The sequence below is a fragment of the Moschus berezovskii genome, chromosome 8 (assembly GCF_049115385.1).
Source record: "Moschus berezovskii isolate FMDL1 chromosome 8, NW_MosBer_1.0, whole genome shotgun sequence".
Classification (NCBI taxonomy): domain Eukaryota; kingdom Metazoa; phylum Chordata; class Mammalia; order Artiodactyla; family Moschidae; genus Moschus; species Moschus berezovskii.
This window is the reverse complement of record NC_142467.1, coordinates 104,463,326-104,477,075: the sequence shown is the minus strand read 5'-3', so window position 1 is coordinate 104,477,075 and position 13,750 is coordinate 104,463,326. Positions and strand designations below refer to the sequence as shown.

The 13,750-nt window shown below is 47.4% G+C and overlaps 1 protein-coding gene across 2 annotated transcripts in view; it reads right to left on the bottom strand.

Moving 5' to 3' along the window:
• The window catches only part of LOC129558498 (cytochrome P450 4F6-like), a 47,510-nt gene that overhangs the window by 17,758 nt on the left and 16,002 nt on the right, over positions 1-13,750 (bottom strand). For both annotated transcript variants that reach the window (XM_055429684.2, XM_055429683.1), the window contains exons 3-9: positions 9,480-9,624; positions 8,806-8,859; positions 8,595-8,722; positions 4,198-4,319; positions 2,963-3,233; positions 2,305-2,371; positions 1,982-2,111 (exon numbers count right to left, since the gene is read on the bottom strand). In XM_055429684.2, the coding sequence (XP_055285659.1) occupies positions 1,982-2,111; positions 2,305-2,371; positions 2,963-3,233; positions 4,198-4,319; positions 8,595-8,722; positions 8,806-8,859; positions 9,480-9,624 (917 nt within the window). The remainder of the gene's footprint in view (positions 1-1,981; positions 2,112-2,304; positions 2,372-2,962; positions 3,234-4,197; positions 4,320-8,594; positions 8,723-8,805; positions 8,860-9,479; positions 9,625-13,750) is intronic.

Below are 13,750 nucleotides of genomic sequence, written 5' to 3'. Positions count from 1 at the left end.
ACTGGAAATAGAACTGCCATGAAGTGAAGTGAAAGTGAAGTGAAATCGCTCAGTCGTGTCCAACTCTTTGCGACCCCATGGACTGTATGTAGCCTACCAGGCTTCTCCATCCATGGGATTTTCCAGGCAAGGGTACTGGAGTGGATTGCCATTTCCTTCTCCATACGACCCAGCAATCCCACTCCTGAGCATACACACTGAGGAAACCAGAATTGAAAGAGACACATGTACCCCAATGTTCATCGCAGCACTGTTTATAATAGCCAGGACATGGAAGCAACCTAGATGTCAGTCAGCAGACGAATGGATAAGAAAGCTCTGGTACATATACACAATGGAGTATTACTCAGCAATTAAAAAGAATACATTTGAATCAGTTCTAATGAGGTGATGAAACTGGGCCCTATTATACAGAGTGAAGCAAGCCATACAGAAAAACACCAATACAGTATACTACCGAATATATATGTAATTTAGAAAGATGGTAACGATGACCCTATATGCAAGACAGCAAAAGAGACACAGATGTATAGAACAGTCTTTTGGACTCTGTGGGAGAAGGCGAGGGTGGGATGATTTGAGAGAATGACATTGAAACATTTATATTATCATATGTGAAACAGATCACCAGTCCAGGTTCGACGCATGAGACAAGGTGCTCAGGGCTGGTGCACTGGGATGACCCTGAGGTATTGGATAGGGAGGGAGGTGGGAGGGGTGTTCAGGATGGGGAACACATGTACATCCATGGCTGATTCATGTCAATGTATGGCAAAACCCACTACAATATTGTAAAGTAATTAGCCTCCAATTAAAATAAATAATTTTTTTTAAAAAAGAAAAATCCCTGGAATAGACTATTACATGGGAATCAGAGAAAAGAACAAAGAAAGATAAATGAGAGTCTTTTCAGGAAAAATGCAACTTCAGGCAGAAAAGTAAGAGAGGGGGAAAAGAGTTCATGTATGGGAAATGGAAAAACAGTGGAAACAGTGTCAGACTTTATTTTTGGGGGCTCCAAAATCACTGCAGATGCTGATTGCAGCCAGGAAATTAAAAGACGCTTGCTCCTTGGAAGGAAAGTTATGACCAACCTTGATAGTATATTAAAAAGCAGAGACATTACTTTGCCAACCAAGGTCCATCTAGTCAAGGCAATGGTTTTTCCCGTGGTCATGTATGGATGTGAGAGCTGGACTGTGAAGAAAGCTGCTCACCGAAGAATCGATGCTTTTGAACTGTGGTGTTGGAGAAGACTCTTGAGAGTCCCTTGGACTGCAAGGAGATCCAACCAGTCCATTCTAAAGGAGATCAATCCTGGGTGTTCATTGGAGGGATTGATTCTAACGCTGAAACTGCAATACTTTGGCCACCTCATGTGACGAGTTGACTCACTGGAAAAGACTCTGATGCTGGGAAAGGTTGGGGGCAGGAGGAGACGGGGACGACGGAGAATGAGATGGCTGGATGGCATCACCGACTCTGTGGACATGAGTTTGAGTGAACTCTGGGAGTTGGTGATGGACAAGGAGGCCTGGCGTGCTGTGATTCATGGGGTCGCGGAGAGTCGGACACGACTGAGCGACTGAACTGAACTGAACTGAGTATATATTGGGTGGCATCTGTTCTACACATATTATCATAGTACTCCAAATATCACTGTGGGGGAGAGATTCCCCATCCCATCCCTAATTTATAAAGGAGAAAAATGGTATTCATAAAAGAAAACTGACTTTATTAAAGTGACATAGCAAGTTAGTAGGGACATTAATGTGACTGCTCAGCTATTTCTGTCCCAAAAGCCTACAAACTTTCGCCTGCTATTCAGACTAGGTATCAGACCCTGCCTCCGGGCGGGCTCTGGTCCTATTCTCACTGAGCAATAATTATAAAACCAACAAAAAAGATCTTCCTGGTTCCCACCTGGAGAGCAGAGACAGTGGGAAGGGTTCAGGAGCACACCATGAGGACTTGCACTCACCATTCAATCTCTTTAGGCTCGCGGTCCCTCAGGAGCTTTTGTACCTCCTGCCTGCAGCGCTCCTGGTATTCTGGGTGCTTTGCCAGGTTGTACATGATCCAGGAGAGGCCACTGGCTGTGGTGTCATGGCCTGAGGGGCAGCCAGACAGGCTTGGGTCTCTGGGATACTTCAGCACCAAAGGGTGGACCATGCCAAGCCACCCTTCCCCACCTCCCCACAAAGAAGATGGGAAGGATAGGCAAGATGGAGTGATCCACACCCACCAAGTCCCTGGGATGAAGAGACCCCTGCCCATTCTGTAGTCCCACACTGGGACCCTCACCCTCAAACATGAAGGTGTCAGCTTCAGCTCGGATATCTTCATCTGACAATCCCTTCCCATCTTCATCCTGAACAGAAAGCAAGATCTCCAGAGTCACACCAGCTCTGAGGACACCTGAGCCTAACGTGAGATTGTCCCTGAAGCTCCATTATCCAAGCAGAATCCTTTCCTCTTCATCTCCATAGCCCACTCCACCCCCAGAGGACTCCTCCCTGGTCTCCTGCCTCCTATTTATTCCTTCCAGGCAGCCTTCTACACAGTCACATCTGAAATTTCTCTCTGACCTGCCCTTCCCTTCCTCAAGCATCCTCTATGACTCCCTAGCACTCTCTGGATCAAGTCCAAGTTCTTTAAGCAGACCTCTGAAACCAAGATCCAGTCTACCTCTTGAATTGAGATCCCAGAGAAGCCCACCTTGAGGCTTTCTGGGTGGCTTAGCAGTAAAGAGTCTGCCTGCAGTGCAGGAGATGCAGGGGACACGGGTTGATCTCTGGGTTGGGAAGATCTCCTGGAGGAGGGCATGACAACCCACTCCAGTATTCTTGCCTGGAGATATCCCATGGACAGAAGAACCTGGTGGGCTACAGTCAATAGGGTCACAAAGAGTTGTACATGACTGAAGCGATTTAGCATGCACGCATGCACACAAGAAGCCTACCTTGGCCAGCAGGAGCACATCGATGAAGTCCAGAGTCTTGGCCTTAGTCTTGGTTTTGAGGAATTCTTGGGAACCCTGACTGATTAGAGTATGACGCCTCTTCTGGATGACAGCATCTGTGAAGTCGTGCACCAGGCGGCAGGCCCTGTAGAAGCGCTGCCCATCAGGGGTGAGGTAGTACAAGAAGTCCGCGTGCAGGAAGATCTGCTCAATTCGTTTCGTCACCAGGGCACTGAGCTCCAAGATGGCAGTAATGTATTCGCTGGGTTTCCTACAGGGTCAGACCAGAGAAAGCCTTAAGAAGCAGTACTGTGGGACTTCCCTGGTGGTCCAGTGGTTAGGGCTCTATGCTTCCACTGCAGGGGGCACAGGTTGGGGAACTAAGATCCCACAAACTAAATGGCATGGCCAAAAAAAGAGAAGTACTGTATGTCTGTGGGCCATCTCTTCTTAGAAACTCTGATTCCTAACAGAAAGTCTTAGGAAACCTGATAGGAGATATCAATAGCTGTGTGCTTCTGGATTTCAGATGTTTTAAGCTATTGCCTCCCTTCATGATCTCATACTGCAGGAGCACTTCTGGTCAGTTACCCAGGACCACATCGCATTCAATCACATTTCTCTCTCTGTCCCCCATCTCTGTGAGCTCCCTCGTGTCCTAGACATCAGGGCAGAGCATGGGAATCACCCTCACCTCTCCTCTCTCCCACACAATATCTGGGCCTGCCAATATCTTTCTCAGTTTCCCCCAAATCTGCCCCATTTTCTCCACCAAGTTCAAACTTCCTCCCCTCTGTGGTCTCCTCACATCCTGTGTCTACACAACAGTCAGTCTTCTCTCCAGTCGGATGTCCAAGCTCAACTTTGACCAAGATCCTCATGTACCCAAACATCTTCCATGGCTCCCAAGAAACCTCAGGATGAAGTTCATATCCTTTTTGTCTGGCTTCAGAATGTCCTAAAGATAGAACTCTGCCCATTCCTCCAACCTCATACCCAAGATGTCTCCCCCCAGCTACACAGGCTCTGCTCATCCTGGGCTCCTGGCCTTTATCGACAGTTCTGCCTACCTGCAAGAATCGCTCCTTCTCTTTCCCTTCCCTGTCCTTCAGTGTCCAGCTCTGACCTACCTCCTCCAAGAAGATCCCTTCTGTTTATCTTGATCAGTCCTCCCTAACCCATCTACTCCTATGGATCCATGCCTCATGTTCCCCAGGCCCTGGGCTGAGACTCACTCCTGGCAATCGCTGTCAAAACTGAAGACACATTTCTGCAGACTGTCCAGGGTCATGAGGCTGAAGTGTTCAAACATGTCCAGACGAGTGCTGCCCTCCAAGGCCAGGCGTTGCCACTTGGCCTGGACACAAAAGAGAGCAAGGTTAGGGCTGGGACTTCCCACTCATGAGTCCCTGCCCAATCCCAACCACCTGGTTGAATTCCCTGAGACCCAGCCTTTTGGTCCTGTGCTCCAAACACCCATCCCCAGAGAAGACCAGGCTTGAATGAGAGTGGAATCCCCTACTATCAACACATGAAGACACTACAGCTTGGAGTCAGGAGACCTGGGCTCAAGGTCTAGCTCTGCCTCTTCTGTTCTGTGTGCCTTGAGTTAACTCACTGCTTTCCATTTGGCTTTTCCACTGTCCAATTTTTAATAGCAGTTAAGATGACCTGTTCAAACTACCTTGCAATTACACTCATTTCACATGCCAGCAAGGTTACGCTCAAAATTCTTCAAGCTAGGTTCCAACAGTATATGAACCAAGAACCTCCAGAAGTACAAGCTGGATTTAGAAAAGGCAAATTGCCAACATTTGTTAGATCATAGAGAAAGCAGAAGGAGTCCAGAAAAACACCTAATTCTGCTCCATTAACTACCCGAAAGCCTTTGACCAAGTGGATCACGACAAACTGGAAAACTCCTAAAGAGATGGGAATGCCATATTACCTTACCTGATGCTTGAAAAACCTGTATGCAGGTCAAGAAGCAATAGAACTGGACATGGAACAATGGACTGGTTCAAAATTGGGAAAGGAGTACAAGACTCCATATTTTCACACTGTTTATTTAATTTATATACAGAGTACATCATGCAAAATACCAGGCTGGATGAATCACAAGCTGGAATCAAGATTGACAGGAGAAATATCAACAACCTCAGATATGCAGATGATACCACTCTAATGGCAGAAAGCAAAGAGGAACTAAAGAGCCTCTTGATGAAGGTGAAAGAGGAGAGTGAAAAACTGTCTTGAAACTCAACATTCAAAAAACTAAGATCATGACATTCAGTCCCATCACTTCATGACATATAGATGGGGAAAATGTCAAAACAGTGACAAATTTTATTTTCCTGGACACCAAAATCATTGTGGATGCTGACTGAAGCAGTGAAATTAAGACACTTGCTCCTTGAAAGTAAAGCTATGACAAACCTAGACAGTGTGTCAAAAAGCAGAGACATCACTTTGCTGACAAAAGTCCATATAGTCAGAGCTATGTTTTTTCCTGTCAACCCAGTTCAGTTGCTCAGTCGTGTCCAACTCTTTATGACCCCATGAACCACAGCACACCAGGCCTCCCTGCCCATCACCAACTCCTGGAGTTTACCCAAACTCATGTCCACTGAGTCGGTGATGCCATCCAACCATCTCATCCTCTGCCATCCCCTTCTCCTCCTGCCTTCAATCTTTCCAAACATCAGGGTCTTTTCAAATGAGTCAGCTCTTTGCATCAGGTGGCCAAAATATTGGAGTTTCAACTTCAATATCAGTCCTTCCAATGAACACCCAGGACTGATTTCCTTTAGGATGGACTGGTTGGCTCTCCTTGCAGTCCAAGGGACTCTCAAGAGTCTTCTCTAACACCACAGTTCAAAAGCATCAATTCTTCAGCGCTCACCTTTCTTCACAGTCCAACTTTCACATCCATACATGGCTACTGGAAAAAACATAGCCTTGAGTAGACGGACCTTTGTTGACAAAGTTATGTCTCTGCTTTTTAATATGCTGTCTACATTGGTCATAACTTTCCTTCCAAGGAGTTAGTTTTAATTTCATGGCTGCAATCACCATCTGCAGTGATTTTGGCATTCAAAAAAATAAAGTCAGCCACTGTTTCCACTGTTCCCTCATCTATTTGCCATGAAGTGATGGGGCCAGATGCCATGTTCTTAGTTTTCTGAATGTTGAGCTTCAAGCCAACTTTTTCACTCTCCTCTTTCACTTTCATCAAGAGGCTTTTGAGTTCCTCTTCACTTTCTGCCATAAGGGTGGTGTTATCTGCATATCTGAGGTTATTGATATTTCTCCCTGCAATCTTGATTCCAGCTTGTGCTTCTTCCAGCCCAGCGTTCCTCATGATGTACTCTGCATATAAGTTAAATAAGCAGGGTGACAATATACAGCCTTGACGTCCTCCTTTTCCTATTTGGAACCAGTCTGTTGCTCCATGTCCAGTTCTAACTGTTGCTTCCTGATTGGCATATAGGTTTCTCAAGTAGTCATGTACAAATTTGAGAATTGGACCATAAAGAAGTCTGAGGGTCGAAGAACTGATGCTTTCAAATTGTGGTGCTGGAGAAGACTCTTGAGAGTCCCTTAGACTGCAAGGAGATCAAACTCATCAGTCTTAAAGGAAATAAACCTGAATATTTATTGGAAGGACTGATGCTGAAGCTGAAGTTCCAATACTTTGGCCATCTGATGTGAATAGCTGACTCATTGGAAAAGACCCTGATGCTGGGAAAGATTGTGGGCAAGAGGAGAAGGGGTTGACAGAGGATAAGACAGTAGGATGGCCTCATTGACTCAATGGACATGAGTTTGAGCAAACTCCAGGAGACAGTAAAGGACAGGACAACCTGGTGTGCTGCAACCCATGAGGGTGCAAAGAGTCGGACCCAATTTAGCAACTGAACAACAGCAAATATGACCTGCATTGGTGCTGCACAAACCAAGTTAGAGTACCTGCTTCACTACGCATAGCTCACTTACTAATGAGCTATCTTGGGCAATCTCCCTAACCTCTCTAACCTTCCATTTCATTACCCTTAAAGTGGCAATTATAATCGTCTCTACCTCATAGGATTGTGAAAATAAATTAGACAACACGTGACATGGGCCTGACTCACTGTTCCATTTCCTTCTCCAGGGGGTCTTCCTGACCCAGGAATCGAACCCATGACTCCCATATTGCAGGCAGACTGTTTACCCTCTGAGCCACCAAGGAAGGCCCTTCTGATAAACAATAAGTGTTAAATAACTTTTAACTATCATCATCATCTTCATCACATCATAGTGAAAGACAACTGCAAATGGGTCCCCATTTCTTCATCCTTCCCTTTACCTTCACTCTTTGCAATGCGATTTCACAGCTCTTTCATTAGGAGGTGCAACCTCTTTCTCCACCTGTTGAATCTGGACCACACTGGGACTTGCTTCAGTAAACAGGAGGTGGTGTGATAGTTTCCAAACTAGGTTTCAAGAGATATTGCATGTTTCTGCTCATTCTCTTGGAGCCCAGCCTCCACCATGCAGTCAAGCTCAGGTGATGAGAGCTACCAGAAGATGAGAGACAAATCCAGGAGTCCATTGTCCCACCAAGGTTATCCTAAACCAACTGACAACTAGCCAAGCTCCGAATACATGCCAAAGCTAAACCCAGAACAGCAGAGCATAACCCACCCATGACCACAAATGCATAAATGATTCCAACCAGGATGAGAAGAATGACTCAACTGATGTATCATCTCATGAACAATAATAAACACTAATTCTTTCAAGTCCACGCTTTTTAAGGTGGTATGTAATGCAGAAAGAACTGCTGTGCAATGTTCATCATTTCTGTCCTGAATTTACAGAGCTTCCATGAGGCAGACTAGCAACTAAAACTTTCTGAACACCTAATGTGTGCCAGGAACCCGATTCCATTACATCATCTTGATCACCCTTTTGTTGTTGTTGTTCAGTCGCTAAGTCGTGTCTGACTCTTTGCAACCCCATAGACTGCAGCACACCAGGATTCCCTGTCCTTCACTGCCTCCTGGAGTTTGCTCAAATTCATGTCCATTGACTTGGTGATGCTATCTAACCATCTCATCCTCTGCCGCCTTCATCTCCTTTTGCCTTCAATCTTTCCCAGCATCACAATCTTTAAAAGGGGGTAGCTCAAATGGTAAAGAATCTGCTTGCAATGCAAAAGACCCTGGTTCGATTACTGGGTTGAGAAGATCCCCTAGAGAAGGGATAGGCTATCCACTCCAGTATTCTTGGACTTCCCTAGGGGCTCAGCTGGCAAAGAATCTGCCTTCAATGTAGGACACCTGGGTTCGATCCCTGGGTTGGGAAGATCCCTTGGATAAGGGAAAGGCTACCCACTCCAGTATTCTGGCCTGGAGAATTCCATGGACTGTATAGTCCATGGGGTCGCAAAGAGTAGGACACAACTGAGCAAATTTCACTTTCACTTTCATCCCAGTTTTACAGATGGGGAAACTGAGCCTTAGAGAGGAAAATCAGTGACCCTGCCCCCAAAGCCATCCAGCTGAACCAGGATTCCAGACCATACGTGTTTGAGCCCATTCCCCCTTTCCCAAGGCTCCAGCTGGGACCCTGGGTTCAAGGGACTCACATGCATGATGTCTGTGCTCTTGTTGAAAATCTTCATATAGGGCTTCAAAATCTCGAAGTGGAAGGCAGGTGTCAGCAGGCGACGGTGGCTGCTCCACTTGTTACCAGCACTCAGCAGGAGCCCATCCCCTAGCAGAGACAGCCATGGGGAGTGAGTAAAAGAACCTTTCCCTGGACCCCCAAGATCATCCCCTTCACTCGCAGTTACTCACCCAGCCAGGGCTTCAGGAAGCTGTAGAAAAACATATCCTTGGATATGATGGTGGCTGACACAAGAAATAGAACATCAGGGGCCATGGTGGATGGGGAGGGGGGAGGAATAACTTTTGGTAGAGGCTGGAGGCTCCCAGGAATGGGTCTGAATTTCTCCTCCAAGCCCAGCATAGCAGGAATGGGGCCAAGAGTAGAGGAGGCTGGAAGGAGGCAGGAGATGGGGGAGGGAGGGCGACCAGACCAGGCTGCAGCACAGAGTGGACCCCATCGACATAACCCTTTGTGCTTAGACACACCCCAACGTGACACAGCACGTCCCAGCACACCTTGACATGGCTCCTACGTGGTCCAACATGTCCTAAATCCCCAAGCACAGCACAGAACTCTACAAAATGCACTTTGAGGCACCAAGGACACCATGCTTGCCCCAACACTCTCTGACCTCTCCTGGAACATCTGACATGGTGGACCAACAGTGTTGATTTTCCACCACCCAAAACTGAAAAAGGACTTTGGCAACCAGAGAGAACTGTAGACTTTCCCAGAGTCACCCAGCAGGTCTCTGTCAATGCTGTCCATTCTCCTGGTCAACCTGGTCTGTCCAGGAGTGGGAAGAGCATTGGGAGCAGGGGCCAGGGAAGAGGCTGGGAGGGGGTACTCCTGGGAGAGATACCTGAGGCCTGGAGCAGAGGAGCAACGAAGTTAGGGTGGACAAGCCGCAGGATGGGGAAGAAGGGCCCCAACCACCAGAGGTGGACGTCGCGGAAGTAGTGGCCCAGCTCCTCCACCAGCCGCATGCCCTCCTCATTGCTCTGCGCCTGGGAACAGGTGGGGTTGAGGCCGGGCTTGGCAGGAGGCGCCAGAAGCTACACCCTCCCGCTTCATCCTCCTTATCCTCTTCTACCTGCATTGTTGATCTATACTCTCTCCATCTGAGCCAGCTTTTCTCTGTTGGTCTCTGTCTTTCTTCGTGTCTCTCTGTGTGCCTCTCTCTGTCCCCTTATTCTCTTCATCTCTGTATTTTGACTGGGGGGGGGGGGATGGTGAGGGAGAGAGAGAAAGAGGGCAGGGGCGAGGGGTGGGAGGAGATAATGGGTGGATGGGTGGATAGATAGATAATCTACTAATCCACTAATCATTAGATGATTGGTGGATGGATGGATAGATAGAAAGGTGGATGGACGGATGACTAGATGATGGTTGGATAAATGATAGATGGATAGGTATAGATAGATGGTAGGTAACGGGTAGATGACGGATGCGTGGATAGATGGAAAACACATAGATAAATAAGCAGATATGACGGATGTGATGGAAAGTGGGTAGGTGGATTGATAAACCAGTAGCAGATGGATGTGCTTGTATCTGTGTATCTGTGTCTTCTTCTGCTCCGTTCATGTCTCTGTGTGTCCTTCTCTCCATCTCTCTCCCTCCCTCTTTCTCTATATCTCTCTCCTGCTGCCCCTGTTTCTCTGTCCATCTTGCCAACTCCCCATCCCTGTTTCTCCTCATCTTCTCACCTTTCCCAGCTCCCCACTGCTTTCAGAATCAATCCCTTGCCCCTACCATGTCTCAAAGCCCTTGTCTCCCTGCTCTCCTCTCCACCTTTTCTCTGCCTCTCACCTGCATCACTCTAGCTGCCCTGAACCCCTCCCTACAGCTCAAAACCCAGGTGCTCACTCTTTCACCTCCAGGCCTTTGAGTGCACTAGTCCTCTCCACAGAATATACTTTCACTTCTTTGTTTAAAAAAAATGCCTATTAATTGTTCCAAACCCACTTCCAACAAATTTTCCTCCAAGAAGTCCTCCAGCCTGTCCCCATAGCAAAATCCCTGCTTCATCTCTGGGCTCCCCCAGCCTGTGTCTCTCCATCAGACCCACCCAGACCACACAGGTTCAGGGATATCTCTAATCCTGTGTGACCAAGATTAGAGGGTCCACCACAGCAGAACCCAGAGCCCAGTCTCCACAAGGATCCCCAAGCAATGTTCAGAACACCAGAACGGGGTTGGCAAATAAATGAAAGGGGGGGGAGAAGATGACCAAGGGTGTCCAAGAGCAGGAGGGGCCCTGGGACCTGCGGGAAGTGAACAGAAGTTTGCCAGTGAGGGGCTCACCGCCCTCAGAAACTGCCATGGCACCCACTACCACCTGTCCCAGGCGGACACCTGTGGTGTTGGTGACAGATCAGGCAATGTCATGGTGGCAGAAAATGATGAGGAAGATGATGGAGCTCAGCCAGATTGTAAGTCCCTGGGGGCAGGTGAGTGAAGTGGAGTGAAGTCCCTCAAGGCTTGCACTGTTGGGAGGACCTGCAAGCAAGGCAATAGCCATTACTCCCCCAGAAGCTGCTGCAGTGAACAGTGTGTGGGAACCTGCACAGATGGAGGGAATCTCTGCTTCCCATGCTTCTTTGTGCCAGAGATGGGAGGGACTCGGAGGCTCTCCAAGTCCCAAAGGGGCATCCCAGGGCAAGGGAGAAGACATTCTCTGCCTACAAGGAGGATGACCTTAGCTCAAAGAAATCATTTTTCTCATCCTGAGAGTGGTGCCAGCCCCAGGGGTGGACACAGGAGAAGATCCCAATGGAGGAGGTTTGTCAATAGCAGGGTGGACTCAGGACTTGTCCCTGGGTTTTGAGTCCACATCCTTTCATGTTCTGGCCCATCCACATAGCCTCAAATTCCTTCCATGGTTAAGGGTCTACAGTCCTGGGACTTTCCAGCCCTGGCTGACCCCAAAGGACACAGGTTAACTCTGCCTATCAATCAAGACAGCCTCTGAATCCCTTCTGCTGATGAGGCTCTATGCACAGTGCATCCTCTCTGTCTAGCTAGCTAGCTACTGGAAGTGCGTTCAGGCTTTCCATAACATCTTATGGAAGGCTTGAATGAACTTTTTGGCTAACCAAATATCTATCTAGATATGGATATCTATCTGGTACATCCTGTCTATCTCACAGTACATCCTAGCTATCTATCTCTTTCCTGAACCTATGGACACTCCCATGCTGTTATTATTGCTCTTTAGTCTCTCAATGCTGTCCAGTTCTTTATAATTCCATGGACCATAGCCCACCAGACTCCTCTCTCCATAGAATTTTCCAGGCAAGAACACTAGAGTGGGTTGTCAGTTCCTTCTCCAGGCGATCTTCCCAACCCAAGATCTTCCCAAGAAACAGGGATAGAACCTGCTTCCTAGACACTCCCATAAACCATGCCAATTATAAATGAGGAAACTGAAGCCATATCCCCCAAAAGAAGAAGGAGAGTTGTTTTTTGGTGAGTCACCCTCTCCAGTCCCTCACGACACTCCACCCAAGCCCCCAGGTGCTCCAGATAGGTGAACATAAGTCATTTTTACCTTTGAGACCCACTCCTTGCTCACTGGGGACTTCCCAGGTGGCACTAGTGGAAAAGAACCTACTTGCAAATGCAGGAGACAGGGTTCCAATCCCTGGGTCTGGAAGATCCCACTCCGGTATGCTTGCCTGGAGAATCCCATGGACAGAGAAGCCTAGTGGACTATAGTCCATGGGGTTGCAAAGAGTTAGACATGACTGAATGACTGAACACACACACACTCTTCTCCCTGAGGACCCTGAGGCATTTGGTAAGTTCAGCTCAGAGAGGGAGAGGAACTTAGCCAAAGTTACATAGCAGGAGATAATGGAGGAGAAAAGCATGATTAAGACCAGCCTCCACAGCCAAGCCCTTGGTTGGGGAGTCAAAAGGGTAACTTCATAGCATTCCCGCTGCCTCTAGGGCTCTCTGAGAACATTCCAAGTGAGAGGGTAACAGGCAGGAAGACCAGGGGTCTCCAAATGGAAGAAATAGGCTTCAAGTGTCAGACATTTTTATCTCTCTTAAGCTCAATATGCCAGCAGATATGGAAAACTCAGCAGTGGCCACAGGACTGGAAAAGGTCAGTCTTCATTCCAATCCCAAAGAAAGGCAATGCCAAAGAATGCTCAAACTACTGCACAGTTGCACTCATCTCACACGCTAGTAAAGTCATGCTCAAAATTCTCCAAGCCAGGCTTCAGCAGTATGTAAACCGTGAACTCCCAGATGTTCAAGCAGGTTTTAGAAAAGGCAGAGGCACCAGAGATCAAATTGCCAACATCCGCTGGATCATGGAGAAAGCAAGAGAGTTTCAGAAAAACATCTATTTCTGCTTCATTGACTATGCCAAAGCCTTTGACTGTGTGGATCACAATAAACTGTGGAACATTCTGAAAGAGATGGGAATCCCAGACCACCTCACCTGCCTCTTGAGAAACCTGTATGCAGGTCAGGAAGCAACAGTCAGAACTGGACATAGAACAACAGACTGGTTCCAAATAGGAAAAGGAGTGCGTCAAGGTTGTGTATTGTCACCTTGCTTATTTAACTTATATGCAGGAACGATGGACTGGAAGAAGCACAAGCTGGAATCAAGATTGCAGGGAGAAATATCAATAACCTCAGATATGCAGATGACACTACCCTTATGGCAGAAAGTGAAGAGGAACTCAAAAGCCTCTTGATGAAAGTGAAAGAGGAGAGTGAAAAGGTTGGCTTGAAGCTCAACATTCAGAAAACAAAGATCATGGCATCTGGTCCCATCACTTCATGGGAAATAGATGGAAAAACAGTGGAAACAGTGTCAGACTTTATTTTGGGGGGCTCCAAAATCACTGCAGATGCTGATTGCAGCCAGGAAATTAAAAGACGCTTGCTCCTTGGAAGGAAAGTTATGACCAACCTTGATAGTATATTAAAAAGCAGAGACATTACTTTGCCAACAAATGTCCGTTTAGTCAAGGCAATGGTTTTTCCCGTGGTCATGTATGGATGTGAGAGTTGGACTGTGAAGAAAGCTGATTGCCGAAGAATCGATGCTTTTGAACTGTGGTGTTGGAGAAGACTCTTAAGAGTCCCTTGGACTGCAAGGAGATCCAA